The sequence below is a fragment of the Cyphomyrmex costatus genome, unplaced genomic scaffold, assembly GCF_001594065.2.
Source record: "Cyphomyrmex costatus isolate MS0001 unplaced genomic scaffold, Ccosl1.0 scaffold223, whole genome shotgun sequence".
NCBI lineage: Eukaryota > Metazoa > Arthropoda > Insecta > Hymenoptera > Formicidae > Cyphomyrmex > Cyphomyrmex costatus.
This window is the reverse complement of record NW_017276291.1, coordinates 777637-794598: the sequence shown is the minus strand read 5'-3', so window position 1 is coordinate 794598 and position 16962 is coordinate 777637. Positions and strand designations below refer to the sequence as shown.

At 28.6% G+C, this 16962-nt stretch overlaps 2 protein-coding genes across 2 annotated transcripts; one reads left to right on the top strand and one right to left on the bottom strand.

Moving 5' to 3' along the window:
- Positions 1–5927: 5927 nt before the first annotated feature.
- On the top strand, positions 5928–9019 carry LOC108773886 (circadian clock-controlled protein). Its single transcript, XM_018539848.1, has 5 exons — positions 5928–6130; positions 7174–7307; positions 8041–8213; positions 8454–8662; positions 8792–9019. The coding sequence occupies exons 1-5, from the start codon at positions 6058–6060 to the stop codon at positions 8941–8943; spliced, it is 741 nt and encodes a 246-aa protein (XP_018395350.1). The 5' UTR covers positions 5928–6057; the 3' UTR covers positions 8944–9019.
- Positions 9020–9617: 598 nt separating this feature from the next.
- LOC108773873 (circadian clock-controlled protein) lies at positions 9618–15573 on the bottom strand. The gene is made up of 5 exons (XM_018539825.1): positions 15486–15573; positions 12899–12985; positions 12452–12718; positions 10526–10684; positions 9618–10159 (listed from the first exon to the last, which is right to left on the bottom strand). The coding sequence occupies exons 1-5, from the start codon at positions 15556–15558 to the stop codon at positions 10011–10013; spliced, it is 735 nt and encodes a 244-aa protein (XP_018395327.1). The 5' UTR covers positions 15559–15573; the 3' UTR covers positions 9618–10010.
- Positions 15574–16962: the final 1389 nt, after the last annotated feature.

Below are 16962 nucleotides of genomic sequence, written 5' to 3'. Positions count from 1 at the left end.
ATTTAATTGACGAGAAGTAATGTCGTAATTGCAAATTCGATTATCAGCAAATATCATTTATATCAGTAAAAAAGTATGTATTTTTCAAACATTTCAAATAATAAACAAATTAATGAATAAAATTAATTAAGATTTGTGTAAGACCGTCGATGTTGAATAAAATTAATATTAATTAAATTATTTAAATAAATAATTTTAAAATCAGTCGACAAACATTTCCAAAATTGGTTTACAAAAAGTTCTGTTATAAACGTTATTAGAGAAAATGTTCAATTGAAAATTCGCATTCGATATAAATAACTGTTTCATATTTAAGGAATGAAATAAATGAAATTCCGAATAATACAATATGAGAGGAAATGGAAGTATTACAGTGATGGAATCGAAGTAAGCAAGTAATAAGCTGTTATTACAAAAAATTATATTTTTAATTTTAAACACTTTTTTCAAATACTTCCCTTTAAAAAAAAATATATATATATACACACTTCTCATTCTAAATTCAAATCTTTTTAAGCAGTTTAAGCAATATTAGTGGAAAGTATGCCTCGGAAGTGCCAGTCTATTATAGACGCAGTTGGTGACCGGACTCTTTATTAATATAATTGCATTTTGGCCATGATCCTACTAAATACAATCAATACTAATTTAAGGCTAATAAGCCATTTTTCTTTGAGATAGGCTTGTCACGCTCTTACTAGACAGACTGTATTACATTTACAATAGTATTTTTATTGAATTATATTTTTCCATTATAATTACATTTTTTTTCTTCAATATTTATTTATGTTTTATTGGTCTGAATTTGTATTATAAGAATTAATACGTGAATTATAATTGAAGACGGAATTACCATCAATTTACTGTGTTAAGAATTTATTTTATTTTATGACTAATTACTTATATTGTTAACATCAGAAATTTAAATATATGACTTTTGCTTGACGTCCTATGTGGTGCGTTTGTTCCTTCTGTTGACTGCTTATATTTATTAAGCTACTATCTAAATTTTTAATTCTAGGTGTTTGTTGTTTTTAATAATACTCTAGGAGAATATTTTACCGATGCCTGCTTATAAATGTTAAAATTCACTTTAGTATTAAATTTTAATTTGGTATTTATCAATAAAACAATTTCCATTACCATTTGGAAGATCTGGGAAACTCAGGAAATTTCTAAATTTATTTTCTGAGGCAATTTTATCAGTCGCAATGACCGTATAAAGCAAAATGTCTATTTTGCAACAGTTGGAATGTTTCTTAGCTGATATGAAGTCTTTATTCTTCTAGATCTATAAGTACATTATTCTTTCTATTTCGCGGGAACTAGCGATCACTTCCAGCGGTCAGATTAGAAAGCCAAGGGCAAATAATTGTGCGGGACTTCTAATTACAAAAGGAACATTTCGCGAAGTACTTTTATAAAAAATTTATTGAAAATAATAACTCACAATACACATCAGTCATAAACAAGACAAGATTAAGTTAAAAATATTGAAAATAATAATAAAACACATTATAATTAAAATATGTCGTAAAATCTATCTTTCACAATTGAAGGCTAGGCACAGCTATTCGTTTCTAGCTTTTCGAATGTGGGCCCTCCCCCCCCCCTCTGGAAGTGATCTCTAACTTCCGCATCATATCCTTGCTTATCATTCGTGAACAACATGGATTATCCAAAACATAAACTGACATCATTGCCATCATTATGAGGTGATGGTGACAAATAATATCAATTTATTTCTTAGGAAATTAAACATTATAACAGAGGATATCTACGAACGTAATCTATTAATGACATGAAGTGTCTATTTTCGCACTGTGAAAAAACTTTCAGAATATGAAAAAAAAAAGAAATTACTTTGTTCTTACAACAAAAGAAATACATAATACATGCACAATAAAGCAAAAGATTTCATACAATTTGCAGCTTTAACATGTCCATTTTATTTTAAAATGTATTATATCAAATCTTAATTGTTATTAAGATTACATACAGCTAATGAAATTGTCTTACACCTTAAAATCGTCCTAAAATTACTCTGCAGATTTATGTATGTGTGTGTGTGTGTGTGTGTGTGTGTGTGTGTGTGTGTGTGTGTGTGTTTGTACACATTATATAATTACATATACAAATATATATAAAATTATACAGATGTAAATAAGTACGAAATAAATAAGTTGCTGCAATGAAATCTTTAAGTGTAGTCACAAAACGCGTGCAATTTAAGTTTGGATTATTAATGTTCGTCTATTAATATTTTCTATTTACTCGGTTATGTATATTTTAAAAATATATAAAAAAAGAGAAACTTACCGATGTTTATACTTATTTAAGCTTCCACTCTCTTCATTTCCAAAATCATCACCAAACGTCAGCAAAGTAGACATGATAATGATAGATATAATATTGTGTAATACGCAACAGATGTGTACTGATAATTGAATGCGAAGAAAAAGCGAATAACTGTTTCCTTCAGAGTCGATATAAGTCTGCCTGCGTGACATTGAGTTGAGTATATACATTTTATATAATTTGCTTAGGGCTTGTGTTTATGATGACCGTGATTATCGATACAAGTTCTCGAATAAACATTTTCGCACTTCGATAAATTTCGATTTCAATGTACGCAACATATAAGAAATTAGATTTGAAAATTTCATACGATCTGCAGCTTTTTCAGGTCGATATTGTATTAAATTATTATATTGTATTAAAATGTTTGAATTAGAATCTTAATTATTATTATATTCAACTAACGAATTAATCTTATTATATATGTATATATATCTTAAAATCGAACTTAAAATAATCTTGAATGTATTTATGCGTATATGAAAGTACTGTATGCGAGTAATTTAATTCTGTATAATTAACGTCCGTTTTTTATTACTTTGCTACTTGTCATGTAAAAAAATATATAAAGAAATATAAATTGTACTTAATGATGTATGAAGTTATTTAGATTTCGATTATTTTTCTCATCATTTTTTCCTTAAAGCGCTTCATTGAATCTCAGCATGGACATAATGATCAACACGTTAATAACACACAAATATAATGTGTGGAAATATGTATTAGATTAATAATATATCATGTAATACAGTAATACACTACATACTGACGATTGAATATGAGAAAAACGAATAATTCTTTTGTTCGATGCTGATATAAATCTGCCTGCGTGATATTGAGTCCAGTAATGTATTAGATGTACAAATTAGTTCGGTCCGTTTTTTGTGTTCAAGAATGCATTTATTTTAAAACGAAATGAATGAACAGATTAATTAAAATATTGTCCATCGCTGGCTACTACTTTTTCCCATCTCTCAGGCAATTTTCGAATTCCATCTCGAAATGACTCGTTTTTGGAGGCGATCTTATTTTGGAAAACGGACCAAACTAATTTGTACTCCTAATATAATATGTTATCTATTTAGGTTTCGTTTTGTGTTCATGATGATTGTGACCCAAGTTAACTATACGAATTCTAGAATAAAGGTTTTCGCATTTGGATAAGTTTCTATTTCAATGTACCATATGTGATACATATGAAATTAGCATTCATGTTTTTATAGTTTTCCTTATTGGATCTATTTACGCCAAGTGTTTACTTCTTTAATTTTTTGTGGTAACTCTTAAATGAACATGTGGTAACGTAATTTTGTGATAATGTTTTGAATAATCAATATCAATTCTTATGTAATAATCATGTGAATTTAAATCAATGAAAATCGATAAGAACATGCCGTAACGGTCAAGCTGGATATCGGATACTTCTATATACTTGCGTGTAAATTTATATATATTACATATATAGATTTTTAATTGCTTCCGAATTTTTTTCGGAATTTGAATTTGAATCGCAAGCTCTACTAAACTATCGCAGTAATATCACGAGTTAAATTCGTGCGAAAATGCAAGGGTAATCTTAAGTCAAGGTAATATTTTTTGTTACAAAAATTACATTATTTACAGATTTTAATATGTCTTTTAACTATCAAAATCTTTCAATTATTAAGATCGATCTAAGATGCGCAAAGAGCATAAAAAATTGTTAAATCAAATTAAATCAAAGAGCATCAAAATTGTTAAATCAAATTAAATAAGCGCGTAATTAAAAATCTACGTACGTTATACATATATAAATTCACACATACGCAATTATATAGAAGCACCCGAGATGTAGCTTGATCGTTACGGCATGTTCTCATTGATTTTGAATAATGTTTTGAAGGAGAATAAAATAACTATTACAACAAAACTCTTTGGTTGAAAGAGAAAATGTCTTTGAATGAATTGCAATATGAAAATTTTATATAAAAAGAATTAAAGTCATTTGGATCGGAATAGGAAGATCCTTTAATAGGAATGCAAAGATATAACTTAAGTTTCAGTCTATAAAAATTAAAGATAATAACACTTGATCGTATTTTTTATTTAAATTGGTATGGGATTTAACTTGGCACCAGTTGTTAATATCAAATCTTTTATACGAATGATACGTATCATTAGAGTTAATTAAATAACTAAGATAGTATCGTTTAGGTTTTACTTTTTAATTTGATAGAAGTAAACTTTATTAGTTAAAAAAGACTGTAGCATTTAGGTTTTAATTTTTACCTTGGGATAATAATTCTTTTTCGAGGAATATTTTCTGCCTGAGAATTAAAATTGTTATTACTTGGGTTGAAATAAGAAGACTTTCAGTAAGAAAAACCTTTGAAGAAGAATTAAAACTATTATTTTTTTTAAAAAGTAAGTTTATACTAATAGTTTCCGTTATAACTTATAACGCATATTAAATACCATTAAAAGTATTAAAACACAACTGCACAAATACTATATTAAATATTAATAATATTAATATTAATAAATAAATTTTTGCATATACAAAATCATGAAAATTTTAATAAATTTTTATTATTTAACTATTAAATTAACTCTTAAGTGAATTTGATAAGCAAAAAAATTTAATAATATAAATATTAAAAAAACAAACAATTTCCTTTTTAATTTAACTTCTTTGGAATTTTTTCTTTAAAATTTATCTTAGTATCGTACGTTTTAATGCTAGAAGTTTTTAATGAACCGGGAATTATACAAAAATTAATTTTTTTTAATATATGTGTTGTCTAATATTATTAAAGAATATTTTTGTACATTCTAAATGTCTATAATGATGAATAGTAAATCATGAAATGCATGTTCTACCGAAATCTCATTGCATAATGGAACGGTTTAATTGCAGTCGAATACAAATGACTTGTTTTACGTCATACAGAATAGGCTCTGCGTTGTGTTCACAATTACACTTTATCAACACGGACTTATTGTTAATGTTTACATTTCACATAAGATTATTGTCTTACTTCACGATTTACTGTTTTAACAAACCAGTGATCACTTATTCATTAGAAATAAAATATTCATTAGAGAAATTATTTATCATAAAAGAATCGCAATAAAGTAACCATTTTTTTTATGTTGAAAAGTCTCTCGAGTCTCGCCTTCATTAAATATAGCGATTGTTATATTTTTATTTTAAAAAATCTACCTTTTTTTAATTTATTATCGTCGATTTATCGAGTACAATAGTTACTTTCGTCATGATCAAATTGCCAGACATTAAAAATGTCTTATTACTATGTGCAGTAATCTATGATTTATACTCAAGAGACACAGCATAGACAACATATTTTCTAGGTAAGATACTTTCGTCTCCACAATGGACTCGTCTGCTGTTGCAGACGACGAAGAAGGCGCAGGTGCATACAGCTGTTACAGCAGTGAAAGTATCCGCGAGTGCAGCTACGATCTGCTGTCTGTCAATGCCCTCTCTTGCATAGTCAGTCTTATTCTAACGGCGCCGTTTATCGCGCGATTCGAGTCTTCAGTCGAATTCATCGTCGTAGCGAGTGATCTTCGATTGCAATAAGATCTTAGTGTCTAAAATCAACGAAAGATTGCAGCCGTAAAGGTTAATACAAACAAGTCCTTGTAATTGAAACTTTCGTGAAACTTTCGTCTTCGTCGCGATTGCCTTAAAAAATTATGAACAAGAGGCTGTGGCACATCCTTCTCCTCGTCGTCGGCTGTACGGCAACTCTCTCCTCCGATACAAGCCGTGAGTAATCAAAATATATTCCGTAAATTTAACGTTAGTATCTTCAATATCTTCACCGTTGAATATTCAAACAGTTATAAACATATTTAAAAATTGAAATAAACAAATAAAATTAGTTTAATTATAATAAGTAAGAAGGGGCATATAATAATGTATAATTAATTGCTACTAAAAAATTTGATTGAGTCACTTTATTTTTAGAAATAATTGGAGTAGATGTAACATATATCTATAAAAAATACAAAATATAAGACAATGTACAATTTAAAAAAATTATAAAAACATGTAATTGTTTTATCTACTAAAATACTTTTCTGTAATAATGGTAAATTTTCTAATTCAAGTTACGTGTAATTTTCTGCATGCAATGGCACTGCACTGTCGCAAAAGCCGGATCTCCATTTCCGCAGACACACTATGTTGTAATCGAATATGTTTCAATGTTCGCAAACGTACAACATAGACGTAATAGACTTCTGTCATTTTATTTAAATTTAACAATTCTGTAATTTATTTAAAAAAAGAATTCAATACATTTAAAATTACTACCAAATATTTATTTGCAGATTTATGTATTATCAAGAATACAGCACTCCCCCCAAAAAATACAAATTCAAATAGAATATACCTGTATATGTGTACTGTTCTAATTATGCAATGTATTCGTTATATGTCGCACTAATCATATTCTAACATGATTTTGTAAGCATTAGAAAAAAAACGTTAGAAAAAGAACTCTTAACATAAATAACCTCTTGCAGCTATGTACCAATTCGCTTATTATTGAAGGTGCATTTTCGTCATGAGATAGAACTTTCACTTTTAACACGACTAGAGATTAACACGCTTTTTACTCATTGACGCTTTTACTTATACATCTTGGAACATCAAATTTCTCCTGTTATATTAAGAACACAAAAAAGAAATAAAATTTAAAGAATAGAATTATTACTCCTTCGGAACAATAAAATATACATAACTGAACAATATATACCTTAAAGTAATATATAGACGATATATGTATAACAACATTCTATTCGTAGCCGAATATGTGAAACAATGTTCCAAAAGCGATCCGAAGCTGATAACTTGTCTGATCAACGCTCTACATCATCTACGACCTTATCTGAAAGTCGGAATCTCTGAAATTGAGTTACCTTCAGTAGAACCGTTCCGTGTAAGTTTAATCTATCCTAAATTGAATATAATATAAATAATATGATATAAAGAGAGTCACGTTGTATTTAATTATGATTTATATAGACTTTGAAGAAGAAACATTACAAATAAAAAATGTTCATGCTCGTAACATAAGAAAAGTAGCTATGTTGTGTGTATTTGTGTGTCTTTATTTCTTAATTACTTTTGCTTATTTGTTTTTATTAATAATAAATATATATATATACATAATTGATTACTTCACAAGTTTTAAAATTTGTTAAATTAAAAAAAAACAATTAATAGTTGTGATAATTAATAAAAATTATGAACTTGTAACATCCTTTTACACTTTGACAAGCATCCGCCAATCTCGCATGTTCTAATATACTAGAACTTAAAATCTAATACGTTGAAAATTTAATATGTGTAGGGTCAAAGTAATACAGGTAAATTGTAAGACCTACATAAAAACACGTTATAAACAAAATGCAAAAGAGTAACAAAGGGATAAAAATTTATAATTATTAACATTTACATTACAAACTTCTATCTCTTTCTTACAATTGTATATTTTATTTATAACATTTTTTATGTTGGTGTTACAACTTATATTACTTTTGACTCCAGTCCTGTAAAAACATATAATATTATATAAAATAGATATATAAATGGAGGATTCTTTTTTATTTATGCCCTTTTACATTTACCATTTTACATATTCATTTTATATATTCTGTCAATTTCAATAGATGGATGAACTGACACTCTCCCTGACAGGTGGTACGAATGGTTATAAGATTCAGCTACGAGATCTTTTTATAAGGGGAGCGAGTAACTATACGGTGGAAGATATCAAGTTAGGTTCACCCTTCCAAGCCATTGTTCGAATGCCAGCCCTTATATTAGATGCGCATTATTCTAGGTAATTCTATATTTATCTATTTTTTTATGTGATCTAGTGTACATAAAGAAATATTATATTCATTTTGGAAAAGTATATAATATATTATTCTATTTTATAAGAATATGAGGTGTAAAAATGTAGTTCGATAATATATACATATATATATATATATATAAGTTGTAAAAGATATTTAGTTTAATAATTTTATTCTTTTACATGTAAACGATGGAATTTTTATTTAACATTTAATTTTTACAGTTCCGGTGTATTAATAATTTTGCCTGCAAGTGGAAACGGTACATTCCACGCGCGTTTTGGAGATGCTAGAGTACTAGTCAGAGGGACAATCTCGACAAAGTCGCGAGAGAACAAAACGTATTTAAATGTCGATAATCTTGATGTTGTACTCGCAGTGAAGAATTTGCAGATGCGAGTCAGCAAGATCTTCAACAACAATCGAATACTCAGTAAACAAATTGCACAACTTAATTAATCTAATAATATAAGAATATATTACTCTCTAAAATATTTATTGTAGTTAAAGTCGTTACCTTTTACAAGTAATTTTCATTATTGTATTACTTTTTAATTTTTAGCCGAGGCAATTAATCTCTTCCTTCGAGAAAATGGGCAAGAAGTGTTGAAATTGATGGAACCGCAACTAAAAAAGAAGTTATCGGCACTTTTTGCCGGCATTGTTAATCAGCTGCTGCGACATGTACCAGTGGAATCGTTCCTTATACCTTAGGGTATTATTTCCATTTTATCTTCATTAGTTACTATATTAGCTTTTTGTTATTGAAAAATCAATGATATATTTTACATTTGCACAAGTACTAAATAATGCATTTTAGCGTAAAAAAGGCAACTTATCAAGCAATTTTTTAATTAAAATTAAAAAGAGGAAAACACAGTACGTATAATACACGTACTTAAGTTGCTTTGTTCGTTTACACATGAAAACAAAATATTAATTGTGTGATTTATTAATTAGGGAATAAACAAATAGTTTAAAGAAAACATACAATTACATTCAAAGATAGATATTCCTCGTTGATATTGTTCTAGAAAAAAATATATTATATGTTGATAGTAATTGTTGCTTATATTAAAACAGAAGTATATAAACCGTTATTATATTAAGTTTTAAATGTGGTATTATAGTTTTAGCGCACAATGGAAATAATGGTATATATTGATGGAGTAAAACAAATGTATCTATTATTATATAAATATATATGATAAAAATTAATTATTTTAGTTCATTTACATTCATTAATTTTATACATAAATTATTATCTACTACATTTTGCGTAATATTAACAAGTTGATTGAACACAACAGATCAACAATAATTTAGGAAAAATTTTCAAGAAAACTGTCAGTTATCGGAAAAATCATTAAATTTATATGCATTTGGTATTCTTTATATTATCTTTGATATTTATTACGTCTGTGCTTTACATAAACAATCGCTAATGAAAATAGCAGTAACACAATAATAGTAACAATGCTAAGAATAATCTATGTTTATACACGTTACATAATTATACAATAAACTCGCCATTGTCGCACTATTCACACGCATGTCGACGTCGTGCAAATCTAAATAACACTATCAGGAGTACGCACGATGAAGAGAAAAGAAACTTGTCACTTCGGGATGTTCACAGACTTCATATAGAGAAATTTTACTTTCCTCTGCGCCGGTTTTGAACGATCTGTGAAATATTTAGGACTCCAAATTCGGCGCTCCTTCGTTCATACATACTACACTATGTACGTGTCCTAGCAAGAAAAACATCCTTAAGGGCTTCAAGGGAACGTCTTCGAGAAAGATATCTTTGAGAATATGCGGTTGCTGAGCTCAGTAAGACGTTCATCCCAGTTCTTCGCGAGGAACGGCAGCATCGTACGATACAAGGTCGGCCAATATTCGTTCACGAATTTCATGGCAGCATTGTCTGTAAGTGAAAATACGTAATGACTTATGTGACGATTACACCATGAAATATGTCGACATGTAAAAAAAAGTAAATTAATTGAATTCGTAATCATTATGTAACGATGGATTACAGCATCAGAGTTTCTCATAATCTCATCGAGCAATTATCAGCGAATTGCTGAAGTGATATAACAACACAATTAGAGATAATGAAACAGGCAATTATACCAATAAGAATGAAAAAACAGTTGCGTCTAGTGTCTCTTTTTTGGCATAACTCGTAACTTACCAATAAGAATCAATTTCTATTCATGAAAATGTGAAAGTCATATAAATATAAATCAGTTTTCAGCTAAAGAATATGTTGAAGAAATAGTCTACTTACTGAGTTCCTCGTTACCGTTGAACATATCACTGAACCAAATTTGCATCTTTCCGACTTCCGGATTTAAATGGAAATGTTCGAGCGTCCATCTATCGTTAGCAACGGGTCCTTCCATTATCCACGTGGCTTTAATGTCTTCCATGCTAATGTTAAAGAATCCTGCCGCAATAGAAAATCAGATATATTACACATCTTTTACGTAAAGTAATTAAATTTCATTAATAAAAATATCTTAATATGATGTTTATAAAATCTAAATTTAATAAATTTGGAAAATATATTTCATAAAGTCAAAATAAAAAAATATATATGTTTTTCATAAATAAAATTAATTAAAAAGACAAATTCGGAAGTCGGGCGCAGAAGACGTCGCACAATTAAAAATATCACTAATAAGTGACAAAAACCATTTATTCGAATAACGCTTTTTCATTATAATAATAACGCTCTTGATGTCTTCTGCTCCTAACTCCTATTGTCCATTATTCTCTCCAATTTGTTTTTGAATTGTAAGGTGTCTTAATTGATTTTATTATTATAAGGTTTAAACTAAATAAATAATTCAACTCTACTGTGATTCATAAAATTGTCTATTACTAAATGATAGAGAAATACAAAGGTGGAGAATTAAATAATAATGAGCCCTTGTGTTATTTTCAATGTTTAGAGTAAAGCTTATATGATATTATTAGAAGAAGGCTCGACAATAATAAGTAAATATTAAAATGATTATTATTCGAAACTCCAAACATTACGTGATATTCTTCGCAATATAGAATATTAGAATATATTATCAGATTTAGATTGACTCTTATTCGCCATTCTCAACGTATTAATTATTGTTTATAAAAAGAGTCCTTTATTTCTTCAATTATTTGTTTTCAAAAACCGCTGGTTGTAATAACGCGGATAATACATTGCAATTCTGTTCATTAAGTAAAAATTTACAGTTTCTAGATTAATTGCGTTTCAAGACCGAAAATCCATCGGCGCGCAAATATTTAGGAGGGGGGATATTTCAGATTATTAGAGTTGCGTTGCAAGACCGAAAAATCTTTCGGCGCGCAACAATTAAGAAGAGGGGACATTTAAAAATCAGATTATTTGGGGGGACTATATATAATTAGAACGTTATTTCTCACTTTGGATAAATATTGCGAAGAATATTACTACGTCGACCCGCCATCAGAGGTCTATCGATATTCGCAAATTCTCGCAAGTGCTGAGACACGCGTATATCTCTTTATATAGAATCTCGATTTAATAACTTACACCGGCGTCTAAGGTAGGCTTCCACTACAATACCTTACTGATGAGTCCAGTAGTGGAAGCCGGGACGAAACTCCAAACATTACGTGATATTCTTCGCAATATAGAATATTAGAATATATTATCAGATTTAGATTGACTCTTATTCGCCATTCTCAACGTATTAATTATGATTATTATTAGTTTAAAATGATTTAAAATGATGACGGGCAACAAGCCGAAATAAAAATATTACAATTAAGAAGAGAAACAAACAAGATACATTTAAATTAAAAACATCAAACATTTCGACACCGATAAATTATTAAAATATAAATGGAAATTTAACATATAATTAGAATATTAACGAAAATTTAACATGAATCATTATCTTTTTAGTATAATTTCGGCTCGTTGCCCATCAAATCATTTTAATATTTATTTATATATCATTTTTTATATTTTCAATACATTTAAAATAAATCAATTTAACTCGTGATAAATTCACACGTACTTATTTAGAAGCACCCGTGATCTAACTTAGACTGCTGTAGCATTGTCTCATTCAGTTTGAAATTTAGCGGTCCAATAAAAATTGATACCATTTAAAATAAATTTTGTGATATTCGTATATAAATTTAAAATATTTTTAATGTTAAACGTAATTAATTTATATACCTTCACCACCAATTTGGAAAGTTCCCAGGGATCCATCTGCCTTGTAATTTCCCTCGATGAGTACCTTTGGCAAATCGACATCAAACTCTAATTTAAAGTAATTATCAGAATGATGTGGTCTCACGGCCAAGAACTGAGCCTTCGCAAGTCCATAGGTGTTAACATTTATGACTGTTATATCCGCGCGCATGTTGTCAGTTTCATACACGGTTTTCTCGTTGTCGGTAAAGTACGGATCCAAAACTGGCAAATCGAGTTTCGGAATACCTTTCGGAAAAAATTAAAACTTGTGCAAGGATATGATGTATTTAACGTGACATAAATTAAATAATAACGAATCTATCTGTGTTTATGCGTAACATCATTTAAATAATAATAAATATAATATAAACTTGATAATTTCGAGTAAATCAAAGAGAAATATTATCAGTGCTTTATTTTTAATACCTGGGACGAAATTTGGCCATGCTTCTTGTACCGCAAGTCGCAAGCAAGACGAATAGTCATCTGAGTCATGCTTACAGGTTTGTACAGCTGCTCAAAAAGTATATAATAATGTATATTAATAATAATAATACATTACTTTTAGTTATTATTGCACTAAGTTGCGATAAAAATATAATAGAATTTTTTAATTTCAGTCTTTATTAATATTACTCAAATATTGTTCATTTTTGTTTATTACTTTTGAGATGCTAATTATCTTCTACATTAAAAATTTAATTCTAAAAATATTTAATTAAAATATATTTATGTAAGTCACTGTAATAGAATTTTGCACAAATTTGGCTTAGGAAATTTTATATACAAATTTCAAACTTATTGTGGTTAGTATTAACGAAATCTCTTTCCTTTCTCCAATAGAACCAGAGAATGGAAATACTTCGTTACTTGTAACGAAGTTACAGTTACAAGTTACATTTTCGATAACTTTACTCGTAACTGCTACTGGTTACTTTTTCTTTTTGATAATTGTAACGGTAAAATAATTACATTTTTTCGATAACGGTAATTTCACAATTATTTTTATCGTTATTTTGCATACGATATGATGCGATTGGAATTATGCAGGGTTGGCAACATTACTTTATAAAAATAATTCGTTACCATTACCGTTCTTTTTCCTAAAAAATAACTCGTTCCCGCTACTCATTATCATTACAATTACTCAAAATATAACGAATCGTTACTTTTTTTCTTAATAGAATATTATGTGAAGATTTTTTTAATAAAAATGTAAAAAAAGAGAGATATTAAAATTCTATTGTTTAGTAGAGGAATAGAGCTGTAAAAAAAAAAATGTGTATATGTATATTTGTGTGTGTGTGTGTGTGTGTGTGTGTGTGTGTGTGTGTGTGTGTGTGTGTGTGTATGTGTGTGTGTATACTCATTTTTTAGTTCAATTTTTTAAAATTATATACACACACAAACACATATACTGGTATATATAATTATTAGTTATATATTGTACATACTGGTATATAATGTATAATTATTATTAGTTATATACATATACAATATATAATATTATATATATTATAAATATGTATACATATACATATGCATACAGCATCTTTACGGTATATTTAATAAAAAAATTGCAAAAAATGGAGAATGTAATGATATGCGATATAACAGCGTCTATTAAATTCTTGTTTTAATGTGGGCAATTAAAATTAAAATTATAATTTTTGCTCGTCTATCTGATTCTATGACATTGAACAGAAACGTCTTCTCTTCTCTTTAAAGGGTTAATGAATCAGCATATTTAATTAAACATCTTTCACTGTATAACTTAATCAAAGATTTCTTAAACTGATTTTTAAAAAGTAACAAAAAGTTATTTTTTCAAGTAACGGTAATTGTAACGAGTTACTTTAAAAAATCGGTACCTTATAGTAACGGTATATAGTTACTTTTTTTACTCAATAATAAGTAACACACAACACTGTGACACTTGTTACTTTTAAAAAAAAGTAACTTTCCATTCTCTGGATAAAACCACCACAAGATATATTAATCAATTACATATAAATTTTCACAAAACGTGTATAGTTCGTCAAAAAAACAGAGAAACATTACTATTGAAATTATCATAATTGAAACGTGTGAAAAACGATGAAAGTATATGATTAAAATATTAAAATTGTGCAATTATTATCCGCTCAACTGCGCGTAAACGTAAGTTTCAGCACGTACACGTTACATTTAAATTAATAGTCATTCAATTGTATAGGTATATACATATACTTCATACACAAATTTGTATCTAAAATATATATTACAGAATATTATAATAAATAATTTTCAAAAGTACACAGAAATCAGTAAAAAAAGAAAAAGTTTATAAAGAACATGATTTTTTTTCTTAAGATGTATAATAAATAATGTAAAATTTGTCATTAAGGCATTGTAAATTGGTTAAAAATTAGAGCAAAGCTAATAGTTGTAAATATAAAAAAATTATTAACAAAATTAAAAAGAATATCAAAATTAAAAAACGTTAGAACAAGAGAAAAAGAAAGTTGAAAATAATAAACAATTTGTTTAATATAGTTATACCCCAACTATGCGAGTCAACGGTAGACTCGAACATAAATTTAAATTTAAATCAATATATTATTATGTAAAATCTAAAGAATAAAATATAACGTATTTTATACACTTATCACATAAAACTGCACGTAAACTTTAAAAGTAAAAAATGCACATGTTTCTATTGCACATTGGAAAGTGGTATCTAAAACTGTTGTTATAAATATTTTTAAAACTTAACCGCTGGAAATTAACTAAAATTTTTATAATATATTAATTTCTCCGTACGACACAGATTTCCAAGGAACGTTTTAAAGGCAGAGGACGTCTTACTGTCCTAAAAATATTTCCAGAATGTTCCTAGGAAGTCTCTTGGATAAAGTGTTGTAGGTTGCTTCTTGCTCGAACAGAATTGAGAAATGAGATAGAGTCAATTAAATTTAATTTTATGGAAATAACCTTTAGATTAAGGAAATCGATAGTTGAACAAAGGACTTACGAAGTTCGAAATCCTGAGCCGCAGTAAGCACAAAGGCGGTAGCGCAGAATAGGGCAAGCGTATAGAACGACATCCTGCCTAGTTAAAAATCTTGGCAGCTAGCCTGACCAATTATAAACACTCGGTTTATATAGTTTCCCGTCCCAAGGACTCAGCAAAGATACATTGCAAAATTGCATGTCATTAAACACGTGAGAGGCGAGGAGCAACAGCGGCACTTTGTCAGCGGTAAATTAAAACGCGGCTGTGACAGCTCCGGAAAATGTGTTTCTCTTCGGTGTAGGGCTAGGGCATCTCTGACAAATGGTGTAGAGAGAAGTGGCCAGATATGTTGTGGATTTTTAAATAATTTATAAAATATTATGTGTATTTTAAAAAATTATAAGTTCAGAAAAGATTTACTTGTTTCAAATATTTTTCTATCTTACAATTAACACTAATATAGGTAAAAAAATGAAAAAACCTATATTTTAATTGCTGAAAAATTTAGAAAGACCAATTTAAATAAAAGATATAAAAAGAAAAAAGTTATGGTAAATATAGAAAATATTGCTTGTTATAAGAACGAAAAAGAAATATTCATTGTTTTGAAAAAGAATTTCTTGTCGGAAATCACATAACAAGTATAACGTCAAGAAAGAGAAATAAAAGAAAATTCTTCTAGCAACTAAAACTATCTTTTTCAGCCTATTACTTTCAGTTTTTTCTTTGTCACAACATCGGTATTTTGGGCTTGGTGCAATTAAGTTGCGTTCATCGTATCGTTGCACTGTGCAAGGCAATTTAAGTTCCAAGAACTAAGTAAGCATAATCAAAGTACTGCATTAAAAAAATAATTACAATTACGAATAACAAATTCGTAATAGACATTAAAGGCTTGTAATTGATTTATTATATGTACTTATGAAATTTATGTCGACATTTATTGACAGTACAGAGAATTATTAAAAGTATTTGAGTATTGATATAACAATGAGAAAACACATTCTATTTGTACATAAATATCAAATAAGTTCAATTAATAAACTGTTTCATTATAAATAATTTAAACATGCAGTTGAGAGAGAGAGAGAGACGATAAAATAGAATGGGCCATCAAGAAATATATCCTAAAATTCAGGAGGAGCTTACTTTCTTGAATCTCTCACGAGCGAATAGACTTCCGTGACCTTGTGACCTTGCGAGCACCCTCGCAATCGGCGATCGGTGATCGCAGAAGTGAGACTTATAGGCCTGATCGCGTCATATCTCACGTTCATACATCTAACCACGATGAAATTAAATTCAGATCATGAATACGCGAAGTAGCTGCCCTTGGAATAGATCTCGCCGACTAGAAATGAGTTTCTCTAAGGACGTACGCGGGAGGAAGTAAGAGGAAAAAATGGAGATGCCGAGGAACGATGCCACTCTCGACGAGACTCCACTGTGACGAATGTGACATAGACATACGGCCAGCATATGCCGATATGTCAGT

Coding starts and splice junctions, on each gene's coding strand:
- LOC108773886 (XM_018539848.1), top strand. CDS start 6,058: ATGAACAAGAGGCTGTGGCACATCCTTCTCCTCGTCGTCGGCTGTACG. Junction 7,308..8,040: donor CTTCAGTAGAACCGTTCCGT/GTAAGTTTAATC, acceptor CAATTTCAATAG/ATGGATGAACTGACACTCTC. Junction 8,663..8,791: donor CAACAACAATCGAATACTCA/GTAAACAAATTG, acceptor TTTAATTTTTAG/CCGAGGCAATTAATCTCTTC.
- LOC108773873 (XM_018539825.1), bottom strand. CDS start 15,558: ATGTCGTTCTATACGCTTGCCCTATTCTGCGCTACCGCCTTTGTGCTT. Junction 12,986..15,485: donor GGCTCAGGATTTCGAACTTC/GTAAGTCCTTTG, acceptor CTTTTTGAGCAG/CTGTACAAACCTGTAAGCAT. Junction 10,160..10,525: donor CAACGGTAACGAGGAACTCA/GTAAGTAGACTA, acceptor TTTCACTTACAG/ACAATGCTGCCATGAAATTC.